Here is a 15,282-nt window from a genome sequence, read left to right as displayed (position 1 = left end):
CCATTTAACAGCCACCTGCAGTCCTGTTGGCGGATGCTGAGCTCGATGCACTGTGGTTGTGTCTTTGTCTATTACTGTATATAGCTGATAGACACAGGCCACACTGTCAAACTGCACGATGACCACTTCTGATGACAATAACTGACTATGAGAGCTACCTTCACCTTGTTTTCTGCGAATGGTGGGGAGGTGAGGTCGTAGGGCTGACTTGCTGGTGGAGAATCAGACAGTTGAGATAAGGAACAAGCACAGTATTTTGTTACTGATTTGTCTGACATAACTCTTGTCTGTCTGTCTTTAGCTTCTTGTCACTCTTTAATCTTTGAACTTGATCAGCTTCTAGTTTTAGCAAGTCGTCTGCCCCGGTAGCATGCTGGCTCTCAACGGCCCTGAGTTCCGATCTAACAGGTCAGAAAGCCAACGGAAAATCAAAAGGTCTCAGAAGAAAACAAAAGTTAAACAGTCCTACACATCAAAGACTCAAAGAAAAAAGAAAAAAGCACCAGCCTACACAATGGGCACCAAAATCACACACACAAAATTGAGGATAGCCGCCTCCCACAAACCTGCTCGGCGAAGGGACGCCACTCTAATCATATGGTAAGAAAGAGAAAGAATGAAGAAAGTACGAGTGGGTGAGGAGTAGGGTAGGAAGATGCTCGGTTTGTTGGGGTTTTTTTTTTTTTTTTGGTGGGGGGAATGCTGGAGACAGACAATGCTGACAGCGAACAACGTTCACATTCTTGTCTCTTTAGTATTTTATTTTCTCTTGTCCCATACCCGTGATTGTTTTTTCAACCGAGTCGGAAAGTCTTGTGTAGGGGACATAAAAGCGTCAACAGATTTTTGGAGATCTCTAGCAGGCGTTGTCTCCCCTTAGAAAGACCCCGACTGTTTCTCTACTGTTAACACAGTTTTGTGCTACATCCTTCTCATCTTACCTGTTGATTGGTACACTTGATAGATGGCTTGCAGTAATGCATGATTTTATTTATAATCAGCAGAGAAGAGTATGGAGACAAAAAGTTACGATGAAGAAAGAAACAAACAAAACCCCAAGATACAGAAAGTTGGATGGCTGGTTTGGCGGGAATGTGACTCCACCTAGAGATGAAGGGAGAGGGACGGAGAAAACGTGTTCTAAAAGAAAACTGTCTGACCCCAGTCCTTGTGGTCAGTGTTGCAAACAAAGATTTTCCCCATTTTTTCCATTGTTTATAATTTCTCTGTTGTCTCAAGCCAGTTCAATAATAACAAGTGAGAAAATTACAGCGACCTTGTTTAACGCCCTTTGTACAATCAGTATAGTCTATGAAAGAGCCTCTACATCCGACATTGACTGTAGCTGCTTTTTGTGACTGTGGGTAATGTTTAGTCATTTCTACTTGATGTGTGACAATTTAAATCTCTTGCCTTCAGAACAGGAGTATCAGGGATGGAGAGAAAAAAAAAATTCTTTGTATCATGCTTTGTATTTATTTTGAGCCAATGGATGCATGTGTGTGCGTGTGTGTGCCCTTTTCAGCAAATGTGTGTTTCTTCCACAACACTTCAGCGTTGTCTGATAATTTGGTATGTTTTTCTTAAAATGAAGATTTTTGTGTTACGTAGCTACCAGAAGAAGTCCTTTGCCTGAGAAGGTTCAGGCTCAGGGATACTAACCTAGTTTTCTAAACCAATCTACAATTAAACACAATTCCTTCTTGCACACACTTACAAACTTTGACGTTTGAAGACAAATCATCTCCGTGCTTAATCTTTACTTTATTTTCACTTTATCTTTAGTTTATCTTTACTTTAGGTGTCATCGGCGGCTCGCTTTTCGACCATCCTGGAGGAGCCGTTGACGCATTATGCTTGCCCTTCAACCCAGTTTTAGAGAACAACCCCGGTGCATCCTACGTATCAAACACTTATGGAGCTGAACTCGAAGTGCAACCTCTTCCCAAACATAACTTTGACCCCCTGTGTGCCGTATCTCGCAGTCCACGGGCGACAATCCTCATGGTACCCGCCGCCAACGCTTGCCACCCCGGATGGACGATGGAGCACTCCGGGGATCTAATGGCAGGACACCTCACTCTTAATAAAGCAGCATCAGAATACATCTGTGTTGACAAACAAGACACGCAAATTGGGTCCAGCAGGGACGACAACTGCAAGGTGTTTCTTTAGGCTATTGCTGTGTGTGGTAGCCTCCCTTGCCCTTCTTATGACAGTGGGAAAGTGTTTCCTTGTGTCGTCTGCTCTAAGTAACGACTATAACAGTGATGACGACAACAATGACAACACACACACCAGATAGCTTTTACTGGGTCGAACTGTATCGGTCTTTAGCTGGAAACACTTGTATCTCTATCCTGGTGTCAGAAGTAAAAGACAAATAAGAAAAAAAGTGAAATACATTAATGTAAAGTAAAATACAATAATATCGGTCTGCGTGAATAAATAAATCAATCAAATCAACTGCCAATCAATGCCTAAATTCGATTAATTATCAGTCAATCAGTAGTCAGTCAACCAATCACTTAATACATCGATCAGTAAATCGATTAATTAATCACTCACAAGAGAGTGATGAAAGGCATTCTGAAATTCTTTGGTTCTAGCCACAGTATTTGTATAAAAAAATGAATGAAGAAATAAATGAAGCTTTATTGTTTAAGGGAAGTGATAAGAACAAAAATTTGTCTTAAGCTCAGACAAAGAAGACTTAGAAATGAAAATAAGATGTCACAAATAGATTGTGCATATATAAAGACAGACAGACACTAAACAAACTAATGTTACAGCAATTTTCATCTCCTTATAGTTCTTATACGGTAATTTAAAAAAGGGCAAAATGATACCCGTCGTCTCAACAGGATTCTGACGATTTTTTTTTTACCTCGAAGCTGCTCAGTAAACAGAAATTTCAAGCAAATGTTGTTGGAAAGAACAAAGTCGTTATTATTTGTCCGTGGTTCTCCTTTCACCTCTAACTACGATTTTTGTTTACTTTCTTCAAGAAAACGCAAAATGTAAAAAAAAAAAAAAATCACCAGAAAAAAAATGTAAAGCACTCCCTTCGAGTTGAGAATGGTTTCCACATCTGTCGAGGCTGCTCCAGTTTCTGTTGACAACGTGGCAGGCAAGGGTGCCAGCAGCTGCTTGCTATTACTTAATAATGTCAGCATGGAAAGACACGAAGGCAAGCCTAGAACTACAAGCAGACGACTGGTTCTACTTGCTGCCTGCTACAGTCCCTCTTGTAGACAAAAAAGGAATGTATACAACATGTTTCAATGTGTGTTTGCAAGTGTGTCTGCACGCGCGCGCGTGTGTGTGTGAGCATGATATCTTTGAGTGCGCTTGTGTATCTGTCTACTGACATACCCGTGTGTGTGTGTGTGTGTAAATGACATGCCGAGTGTGTGTTTTTTTCCGCGTACATGGGTGTAAGTGTTTGTGTAAAACCGCGCGTTCTACAGTAACAAATTTGTGGAAAATCTTCACATCTACACAGTTAAGTTCGTCTAAAACTTATATAAGACCCAATTAAAGATTCAATATATTATACATCGCTATGCATCATTGTCGTCGTCACCTCCTCCTCCTCCTCCTCCTCCTCCTCCTCCTCCTCCTCCTCCTCCTCCTCCTCCTCCTTCTCATCTTTTTCTTCTACTTCTTCTTCTTCGTCGTCGTCGTCTCATGTAGTATCTGTGTACAGAGTTATCTGCTTTGCCGGGATGTAGCTTTAGTTGCTGTACGGCGTAATGCCTCACCCCATCCCCTCTTCTTCTCCTCAGTTCCTCGTTTACTGCTCTTTGTCTCTATTCATACACTCGCTAAACTGTGTAAATATGCTGATCGCAATGTAACGACATACGCAAAGGAACCGAAGCGAAGCAGACTGGTGCTGAAGACTAGATGGAAGAATAAGAATTAGCCATTTAAACACAAAGTGACTTTTTGTATCGGAAACTGCCGGCTCTGGAAGATTAATATCTATTTTCACACTCTGAGCCCGATGTGAGAAATTGCGAAATGGAAAGTTCACATGGTTGGGGTTTACTTTCAAACTGTATTCACCTACAAGAAGCTCGTAGCTTGAGTTGACATAATTTACCTCAAAACGCATTTCAATCATTAAAACAGAAGAGAACTCTACAGTCAAGACAACTCAGCACCAAAAGTGTTCCCATGGTTTGGATTACACTTGATCACTTTCACAGACACACGTGGGGACGGGAGTAGCTGAAGTTTAGAATGTCAGCAAGAAAAGATATTTGTAAACATCGAAATTATACTCAGTCGAAAAAGAAAAGGTGCTCGAGGACATACTGCTCTCAAAGCATTGTCGATTCTGATGTATTTCAGATGACTGCAGTGTAGAGTAGTACACGTTTGACACTAGAGCCCCAAAATATTATCATTATTTTATATTTCACCACATACTAAACATGAAACCAAATTGTATGCAAAAGTCATTCCTTGTATATTTGAGTACCGAGGATAATTTAGAAAGTAAAAGGACAAAGAGTTTTTTTCATATTAAACAGATAAAGGTACACATTATATTGAACCTACAAAACTTTAGATGTGGCGTGGCCTGCTCATCGTGTGACCAAAATCTGACTCCTACGCTTAGCACGATGGTGGTGTCTTTGGTTAAGTAGAATCAAATGTATACCGTAGTGATACATATCCATAATAACTTGTAACACAAATAGTATCTGTGAGCACCTTTTTCTTATGCACCAATTCTGCTGGCTGTCTTTACAAGCTTTAACAAACACTTTCAATATAGATTAAACAAACCAACTTTCTTCTGTATCCATGTTTTGTGTTCTCAAATATCAGAGAATCTATTTATTGTTATTTAATGTCAAAATGTTTCTGAGATTAATGACAATATTTTAGCTGGTAATTTTGCTGTGCGTCATTGAAAGAACAACAATTTTTAATTATGTTCCATAAAATATTTCATTAGAAAAAGTGCACAGTCGTATCAGGACACCATTGATATCTCATCCACATTTTGTGATCTGTGACTATGCACTTGCATTTCTGCTCGGTATACTTATTCCTTGGTGCTCTCCCCAGAGTTGTATAAATATGAGGGGCTGTGAGACACTCCTCGGTAAGGAGACATCGAACAGCACGACTTCTATCGACAGCACAACGTATAAACGGTAAGTTGAGCATTTTTTACGATTAAATATTTAACTGCTATACGCACTTTAGCATAAGGAGAGGTTTTGTTTAATGCAGCGTTGGTCTGTTAGGCGATCTGCATCCCTCGACTGTATGCAGTAAGACAATTTATGATTTTTCTGGCTGGAGTGGCTGTTGATTGCTTCTGTTGGTCATTAAATATCGATACCTTACTCCTTGAACTGAGATTACCCGTGATTAAGTGTAAAATACTCAACAACAAGAAAATAAAGATCACATAACATCACCTTCTTATCTTTTTCTAACCACAACCAGTTTTATTCACACACTGAAGTAGAAGCTCTCTCCCTCCATGGCTACAATGGCGTTATTGACGTCAATCTGCTTCCTGACGTCACTTCCTGTGCTGTACGCCATGAGCCTGGACACAAACGTCACAGCTGATAACGTCGCATCGCCGTCGTTAGCATCAGGCGCTGGAGGTCTGGAGATGAGGAAGTTACGTCACGTGGAGGCGGAGCTCGAGGTGTTGAGGAGAACAGTGACGGAAATCAAAGCTGGTGTTCAGTGCGGGTCACAGAGGTCAGTGTGCGAAGTTAGAGAGCTCTTATAATTACAATATTTATATTGGCATTCAAATCTCGATTGACAAAAAATATCAACTCGCATAACAATTAAATCCATTAAAATTAATTTTAAATTTTAGGGATGTGCCATTTTGTTTGTGAGACTAAAGTATTTTATTAAATGTTTTTAATTGACATAAAAACTTTAGACATTTTTCATTAAAATTCATAGTTCGATTAGAAATGCTAGAACACTATACTTTATCATTTGAGGCTATTGTTTTAAAATTTAGCCTCTGATTATGACACACTATTTTTCTCATTTAATTTTATAGCTGAAACATTTTAAATCAAATTTTCTCAAAATCGCACCTACTGTACTTGCACACCTCAAACCTCGGGCTTACAAGGAAAAATCTGGTATAAATTTAAGATTTAAAAGATAGCATTTTAAAAATTATTATTTTCGAGTTAAGTCTCATTTTGTTGGGGCTGGTCACGTTTTATTTTCTTCTGATAGTGTAATGTGAAAAGGTAAACAAAGTTTTAGGCATTCCTTTCGATAGTTGAATATTTACAAAAATATTCAAAGAAACCCGCTCAACCTTTACACCTCGAATAAATTTAAAGGGAAACTTTTTTTGCGACGAAGGAAAATGCCTAATGATAACAGAAATCTGAAATTCTCTTTTGCTATAAACTGTAAACGGTGTCTGATTTGTTTATACTGGTCTGCTCTTATACACCCCTCAAAACCACCTTCCACCTCTCGGCTCCTTGGCCAACAGTCCGAGCCTTCATCTCACCTTCTTATCAACACCGCACCTTCCAACCACAAGAATACAATTTAAAAAAAGTATTAATCAGACCAGCATCGCATAAAAAGATGCTTTCTAAATAAAATGATTATCTGTCTCTTTCTTATTATTTCTCAGTCCACATCCAAACGTGTTGAGAGAAGTGACGAGCGAAATACAAGCGCTCCGTTCACAGTTTCAAGGTCTGCAGGTGCAAAGAGAGTTGTCCGTCCTGCGATCTGATCTTCTTCTCGCCCAGTCAGCCATGCTGGCGGACACCGGAAGTAAGCCTGTGGACAGAACACCGCAGACAGGTAAACAGCATTTCGTTAACTCTAAACACAGGTTTTATGCTTTGCCCTGTACAAGAACCATGTGTTAAACATTCTCGATTTTTCATCGTTGCTTTTGCTAATTACATGGCCAATTAGAATCAGAATAATCGGTCATAATCTTCAGCGTAGTTAGCATGTAATGCTAGGCCATATATATTACATTCTGTTAATCAGGACTTGGTGAGTTTTTATCACCTGAAGGTAATATAAACATGAACTCTGACCTGAAGTATCTGACGAGGTGGGGATATCAGAATGGGGAATGAGTCAACTTCTACATCTTAAACTGCGGAGGGCTTCAACTGTGTTTCTGTCTACAGGAGCCGTGTACGAGCGCTGGGGCAACAGTGGCTGTCCTAATGGCACACAGCTGGTTTATTCAGGTAGTATGTGAGGCTGTGTCCTTATCTTAGTATGTGCGTCTATGGCAATACGTGCGTCGACACAGATTAGTACATATGCCAGATGTTGTTTTTTTTAATGCTAAGTATTAGTAAAATGCTAAATAGTTTAGTGATGCCAAAGTCACTGGTGTAAAAATGCAGTGTCGGTGCCACTGACAGTGATTTTCACGGAACGTTGACTTCAAACCTCGGACATGAATAAATTACAATTTACAAGACACGTATTTACGTATAACACTACGTATTTAGAAAATATTGGAACTACAGAAAATTGGAATGATTGTGTTCAAACGAAGTATCTTAACAGTTTGTTATCGTCAGTCAACATTGGTGATGACCTTGACCTTGCAGTACGTTGGTTTAGACTGAAGGCACTGACATCGTTCCCTGAGCCATAAGACTGACTACAATGAAGATGAACGAGATTTTCTTTTATTGCAGACTAATCAGAATTTTTTCCTCTGTTCAGGTCTTATTGGCGGCTCAGAGCACACTCACACTGGAGCAGCCGCCAACGCCCTCTGCTTGCCCTTGAACCCTGTCTTAGAGAACAACCCCGGCGTGAACCATGTTGCTTATATCTATGGAGCTGAACTCGAACTCGCCCCTCTTCCCAAACATGACCTTGACCCCCTATGCGCTGTATGCCGCAGTCCACGGGCGACAATCGTCATGGTACCCGCTGCCAGTGCTTGCCTCCCTGGATGGACACTTGAGTATTCCGGGTACCTCATGGCAGGATACTACGGTCACCCTGCAGCGACAGAATACATTTGTGTCGACAGAGAGCAGCACACGCGCACTGGGTCCAACAAGAACGACAACGGCAAACTCTTTTATTACGTCACTGCTGCCTGCGGTAGTCTCCCTTGCCCGCCTTATGTAAGCGGGAAAATGTTTCCTTGTGTCGTCTGCTCCAAGTAACGACCATACACATGCAGGATAGATGTCACTGGGTCACATAAATATTGTATACTTCAAACTCGTTCTTAAGTTAGTAACATTTGTATTTCTGTCGTAACCAAGCAACCGAGTCCTAAACCTTTTCTGTTTCCTTTTTTATTAGCAGATATTTAAATATTGTAGCTCGCTCATTTACTCACTTACATACACGTGTTGACATGACTAGCTGGCAATGGCATTTTAATCACTATATACATAGGAACTTTTATTGACAACGCCCTGAAGTACACACTGGCCGGGCTGCTTCAGACTCTGTAGTAAACATTCACCTGTCTGGGTTGTTAGTAACTGGAGTTTATGATTAGTTAGGAAAATGGCAGACAAAATTGTAATTCTGAGCGATCTTGCGTTCACAGAACAATAATAAACAATTAAATATGTATTCAAAACAAGCTGATCTAAGATGAGAAAGATTAAACGATAAACATGCGTATCTGCCTGTCTGTGTAAGTGACTTAGTCAACTACTCAATCAGTCACTCAATCACTCCCTCACTCAATCAATCAGTCTCTTAGAAAATAAACAGAAGACATTTCTAGATAGTATTATAAAATCTCATTGTTTGTTAAGATAATAAATATTTTCCAGCTTTATTATTTTTGTACTGCATTAGCCAAAATGACAAAATGATAGCAGTGCTTCTGTACAGAACTGACATTTTACCTTTTTCCATATTTTCAAACCATTCGCCAAACATTTATTGCTGAGCCTGTTTCCCAGGCCTTGTGTTTCTCCTTTTGCCTTCATATACGCATTGAGTTTCCTTGTCGAGAAAAAGGAAATTCGAATAAATCACACGGACACAGAGTGAAAACACACAGCAGCACAATCGCATCTTTGATACAGAAAACGGCTTCTTGTGTTATCCAGGCTGGTCGTGGCCACATCATGACAAGAATGAAAGCAGATATTATCAATGAATAATGTCAGCATGGAGAGACGTAGGGCGACGGTATCAGGAGAAGCGAAAACAAGTTTTGTTGTTGTTATTGCTGCTTATTACAGTTCTTCGTGTTGGCAATAAAAATATTAACAATACTTTACCCCTGTGTGTGTGTGTGTGTCTGTGTGCATGCATATGTGTGAGTGCGTGTGGGAGAGAGAGAGCGTGCATGCGTGTGGAAACGTGTATGTGTGAATAAGTATTGATGTGTGTATGTGCGTTTGCGGGTCTGTGTACATGTTGGTGTGTGGAATTGGGGAGAGAGGGGAAGCATCGAATCCGGTAGAAACTGGGGAATGCCGGATGTCTTCTTCTCTCTTTCTTCTTTCGCTAACGAATTAGATGCAAAATCATTTGTAACCTCGACTTTTCTGAAAGTAACCTTCATTTCACTAAAGTTATGTCCCTTTACACATGGACTTACAGGACGAGTAAACTGCAGTTCATTCTAAACAGTTGAGTAACAAACTATTGGATGTTATTTTCCTAATCCTCACTTTTCATTTCCTCCTTTCTTCCTGTCGTTTTTTATTTCCTTCCTTGCTGTCTTTCTTGCATTTTTCATTCTTTTACTTTTTTTTCTCTTCTTTTTCTTTATCTCTTCCGTCCTTCCTTTCTTTCTTTCTCCCAATCTGACTTGTTTACTTCCTTTCCTGCTCTTCCTTTATTCTTATCTTTCTTCCTTCCATTCTACAATCCTTCTTCTTTAATTTTGTCACCGACTTTCTTCCTTCTTCGCTTTCATTCTTCGTTTTTTCTTTACTTATTTCAATCTTATTTTGTTCCTTTTTTATTTTTTTATCTTTTCTTCCTTCACTTTATACACATTTTCGAACAAAAAAAAATTAGTTCAATGTTTTATGTTTTAAAGACTCATGTAAAATTGTTCATAGAAGCAGTAGAATATTATACATTCCAGATCTCTCCACTGAACAAAGACACCTCCCATAAACAATGTTTTTCTTGAACGAAGTGCCTAGCGGCGATTTTTATCAGTCTTGAATATTTTCACACGCTATTAGCCGGAGTATGAGTGTTAAAGATCGGTATGGTGCGTTTGGTTAGATGTGCTTGATATAGAGTTTTCGTTTTCGTGTCTGAGTTCAGACTGAAGTAGGGGTCTGCCGCGAGAAGGTTGTTGAGAGCTGTGCGGCAAGACTGGTAGAAAGGGGGTATGTCTTCGGTGCTGTGTGGATGCTTGTTGGTGAAGGGGTAGTTGCTGAACCTCCTCCTCAGGTCTAGCCCCAACCATAGGTGGCCGTAGTGTGTCCAGTCCTGTTCGTCATTGCCACTCTATATCAAGCACTTCTAACCAAACGCACCATACCCCCAAGAGTACCCCAAGCCTTCCCACAAATAAATTTCACAAACACATTCAAACACCTCAGCAACAAACACATAGACCCAAGCACCTTAGACACGTCTTTCAAAATTGCACACGACATCCTCCCAGTCGCAGACACCCTACACCACAGAGGCATAACAAAACAAAAGATGTGCGCCTTCTGCCAGAACAAAAGCGAAACAACAGAACACGTCCTCTTCCACTGCACGCGCATACAGCAAACACGCAAGCAACTAGCCACTCTGTTGAACAAACTCACAAACACAGCACCCACACTGGCCTGCATACGCTTCAACACCCTCCCACCCGCCCTATCGACAGCATCCCAAACAGCAGCAACCATCGTTCTCACAGAGTACAAACAAGCAATATGGACACTGAGAAACAAAGCACGCCTCCACAGACTCATTGTATCACCACCCCAGATAGCAGACGCCTTCACCTCGAGGGTCAACGCAAGATTGAAGAAGGACAAAGACACTTTGCCAGAAGAGCACTACCACGATCTGTGGGGTAAGCTAATGTGAAGGCAGCAGTGCGAGAGGGGGAAATCCTCCCCTCCGCACCTCACGCAACTCGAAAGAAGAACATGTGAAAGCAGCGAATGAACAAAGACTTTTCGTCTCCCAGATTTTGAATATGTGAAAGAAACTTTTTTTATTGACACTTGTACATACTTGTAAATATTTTGTCTACCTTTGTTTTTAATGTTTGAATAAACAAACATGGAAAAAAAATGAGTGTTAAAGATCAACACACAAATCTTTCCCACGAAAAGATAGTTGCACTAGCATTTCTTCTCAGTATTTTTTTCTCCCAGCCTTCTTGTCCTGGACTTGTATAAATTAAAGGTCCGTGAGACACTCTTTAAGAAGACACTAAACGTTCGCCACTTCCATCGACTGCACAGCGCATAAACGGTAAGATGAGCAACTTTATCTTTCAAAACTTAGTCAGTTCCGTAAAGGAACTTTTTGGTAGAATAGTGAAAAAATTATTTTCTTTCTGAAACGGCTACCTAGTTGATTCATTCGTTTGCTCGTTAACTTTGTATAAGTTGGTTCGTTTGGTTTAGTTCTCCCGTCGTTCCGTTACATCACTGGTTCAGCGAAGTGTCTTTGAATGTCCACACTATACACTATGTCTACACTAAAGTCTATACCCAAGATTCCAGATACAAACTCACATGTTGTAAAGTGTCTCAATGCAACCTGTGGAATATATGATCACCTTGTATTATTCATGTTGTTCTTTAGAAATCTCTTACCACACAATAAAAAAGAAGACCTTCTTCATGGATAAAATGGTGTTGCTGACGTTTGTCTGCTTCCTGACGTCACTTCCTGTGCTGTACACAAGGAGTCTGGAGACAAACGTGGCAGCTGATGACGCCGCGTCAAGGTCTGGAGGTCTGGAGATGAGGAAGTTACGTCACATCGAGGCGGAGCTGGAGGTGTTGAGGAGAACAGTGACGGAAATGAAAGCAGGCGGGCAGTGCGGTGCACAAAGGTCAGTACAATGCTACAACTCTTATCTGAATTTTATTGTTCAAGTATATTTATATAAACTATTGTGCAGATATTAGGCTAAAAAATACCGGCACGGACTAATGTAGTTTTGGTTTATTTTCCTATGCAAGTTGCTTTATTCGATTCAGTTTTGCTTTTTGTGCATCTCTCCCTCTTTTCTTGTTGTCACTCGAGCCCTTTAAAAACCGTTGTGGTGGATAGACTTATATTAACTCTTCAGTTTGCAATATTAATTTTTTCGTGAAAAAATTGCATATTTAACAACAGTTATCAATGGAAATGACAAAGAAGAAATGATGCTTGCTAAAATAATGACAATATACTGTCATTATGTTGTTTATTATTATTTCTCAGTCCACATCAAAACTTTTTGAGAGAAGTGACGAGCGAAATACAAGCGCTCCGTTCACAGTTTCAAGGTCTGCAGGTGCAAAGAGAGTTGTCCGTCCTGCGATCAGATCTTCTCGCCCAGTCAGCCATGCTGGCGGACACCGGAAGTAAGCCTGTGGGCAGAACACCGCAGATCAGCAACGAGCGACCCCGTGTCGCCGACATTTCTACCATCATGAACACAGGTTCTACGCTTCGTTCTGTGAAAGAATCAGATGCTAGCAATCTCATGTCTTGCGTTTCTTTTAACTGACGTATAATGCTGCCATTAGCATCAGTTGTTATCTTCACTGTATTCATTGTTTGTTAATCAGTCTGTTAGTGAGAGCTCCTCTCCTGAAGCTAACACGAGCACAAGCGCTGACCTGATTGTTCTGACCTCATAATGTTGATTACGTCACCAACTACGGAGGGCTTCAACTGTGTTTCTGTCTACAGGAGCCGTGTACGAGCGCTGGGGCAACAGTGGCTGTCCTAATGGCACAGAGCTGGTTTATTCAGGTAGTATGTGCGTCTATGGCAATACATGCGAAGACACAGATTAGTACATAGGCCAGATGTTTTTTTAATGCTAAGTATTCGTAAAATGCTAAATAGTTTAGTGATGCCAAAGTCACTGGTGTAAAAATGCAGTGTCGGTGCCACTGACAGTGATTTTCACGTAACATTGCCTTCAAACCTCGGACATGAATAAATTACAATTTATAAGACACGGATTTACATATAACACTACGTATTTAGAAAATATTCGAACTACAGAAAATTGGAATGATTGTGTTCAAACGAAGTATCTTAAAAGCTTGTCATCGTCGTTGAACATTGCTGAGGACCTTGACCTTGCAGTACGATGGTTTAGACTGAAAGCACTGACCTCGTTTCCTGAGCCATAAGACTGACTACAATGACGATGAACGAGATTTCTTTTAATGAAGACGAATCAGATTTTTTTGTTTTTTTCTGTTCAGGTCTCATTGGCGGCTCACATTTTACTCACACTGGAGCAGCCGCCAACGCCCTCTGCTTGCCCTTGAACCCTGTCTTAGAGAACAACCCCGGCGTGAACCATGTTGCTTATATCTATGGAGCTGAACTCGAACTCACCCCTCTTCCCAAAAATGACCTTGACCCCCTATGCGCTGTATGCCGCAGTCCACGGGCGACAATCGTCATGGTACCCGCTGCCAGTGCTTGCCTCGCTGGGTGGACAGTGGAGTATTCCGGGTACCTCATGGCAGGACACCACACTCACACTGCAGCGACAGAATACATTTGTGTCGACAGAGAGCAGCACACGCGCACTGGGTCCGACAAGAACGACAACGGCAAATACTTTTATTACGTCACTGCTGAGTGCGGTAGTCTCCCTTGCCCGCCTTATGTAAGCGGGAAAGTGTTACCTTGTGTCGTCTGCTCCAAGTAACGACCACACACATGCAGGATAGATGTCACTGGGTCAGATATATATTGTATACTTCAAAGTCGCTCTTAAGTTAGTATCATTTGTATTTCTGTCGTAGCCAAGCAACCGAGTCCTGAACCTTTTCTGTTTTTTTTTTTATTAGCAGATATTTAAATATTGTAGCTCACTCATTTACTTTACTACTTACATACATGTGTTGACTAGCTGGCAATGGCATTTTAATCACTATTCGTAGGAACTTCTATTGACAACGCCCTGAATTACACACTGGCCGGGCTGCTTCAGACTCTGTAGTAGACCTTCACCTGTCTGGCTTGTTAGAAACTGGAATTTATGATTAGTTAGGAAAATGGCAGACAAAATTGTAATTCTGAACGATTTTGCGTTCACAGAACAATAGTAAACAATTAAACATGTATTCAAAACAAGCTGAAATAAGATGAGAAAGATCAAATGGTAAAGATGCGTATCTGTCTGTCTGTGTAAGTGACTTAGTCAACTACTCAAATAGTCAATGAATCGCTGACTGACTGACTGACTGACTGACTGACTGACTGACTGACTGACTGACTGACTGACTGACTGACTGACTCACTCTCTCACTCACTGAATCACTCACTCACTCACTCACTCAACCAACCAACCAACCAACCAATCCACCAATCTGTTAGTCAGAAGATAAACAAAAGACATTTCTATATACTATTATAGAATCTCATTGTTTGTTAAGATAATAAATATTTTCTAGCTTTATTATTTTTGTACTGCATTAGCCAAAATGACAAAATGACAGCAATGCTTCTGTACAGAACTGACATTTTACCTTTTTCCATATTTTCAAACCATTCGCCAAACATTTATTGCTGAGCCTGTTTCCCAGGTCTTGTGTTTCTCCTTTTGCCTTCATATACGCATTGAGTTTCCTTGTCGAGAAAAAAGGAAATTCGAATAAATCACACGGACACAGAGTGTAAACACACAGCAACACAATCGCATCTTTGATACAGAAAACGGCTTCTTGTGATATCCAGGCTGGTCGTGGCCACATCCTGACAAGAATGAAAACAGATATTATCAATGAATAATGTCAGCATGGAGAGACACAGGGCGACGGTATCTGGAGAAGCGAAAACAAGTTTTTTTGTTGTTGTTGCTTATTACAGTTCTTCGTGTTGGCAATAAAAATATTAACAATAGTTGACCCGTGTGCGTGCGTGCATATGTGTGAGTGCGTGAGAGAGAGCGTACAGGCGTGTGCAAACGTGTCTATGTACCGTGTATGTTTATATATGCTCTGATGTGTGTATGTGCGTTTGCGTGTCTGTGTACATGTTTGTGTGTGTGATGGGGGAGGGGGAAAGCATCTGATCCGGTAAAAGCTGGAGAATGCCGGATATCTTCCTCTCCTCTCTTTCTCCTCTTTCTTCTTTCAC

General features: G+C 40.7%; 3 protein-coding genes across 9 annotated transcripts in view; all 3 read left to right on the top strand.

Moving 5' to 3' along the window:
- Nucleotides 1-15,282, top strand: part of LOC112572607 (neuroglian-like) — a 170,281-nt gene that overhangs the window by 90,302 nt on the left and 64,697 nt on the right. The window lies entirely within an intron of this gene.
- Nucleotides 5,103-9,251, top strand: LOC112572615. Its single transcript, XM_025252375.1, has 5 exons — nucleotides 5,103-5,174; nucleotides 5,473-5,739; nucleotides 6,659-6,834; nucleotides 7,176-7,238; nucleotides 7,729-9,251. Exons 2-5 carry the CDS (start codon nucleotides 5,510-5,512, stop codon nucleotides 8,181-8,183), a joined length of 924 nt encoding a protein of 307 aa, XP_025108160.1. The 5' UTR covers nucleotides 5,103-5,174; nucleotides 5,473-5,509; the 3' UTR covers nucleotides 8,184-9,251.
- Nucleotides 11,323-15,045, top strand: LOC112572614 (short-chain collagen C4-like). The gene is made up of 5 exons (XM_025252374.1): nucleotides 11,323-11,430; nucleotides 11,767-12,019; nucleotides 12,394-12,614; nucleotides 12,868-12,930; nucleotides 13,395-15,045. The coding sequence occupies exons 2-5, from the start codon at nucleotides 11,805-11,807 to the stop codon at nucleotides 13,847-13,849; spliced, it is 954 nt and encodes a 317-aa protein (XP_025108159.1). The 5' UTR covers nucleotides 11,323-11,430; nucleotides 11,767-11,804; the 3' UTR covers nucleotides 13,850-15,045.

This window comes from Pomacea canaliculata, linkage group LG9 (assembly GCF_003073045.1).
Source record: "Pomacea canaliculata isolate SZHN2017 linkage group LG9, ASM307304v1, whole genome shotgun sequence".
Classification (NCBI taxonomy): domain Eukaryota; kingdom Metazoa; phylum Mollusca; class Gastropoda; order Architaenioglossa; family Ampullariidae; genus Pomacea; species Pomacea canaliculata.
This window is presented reverse-complemented; position numbering and strand designations above follow the sequence as displayed.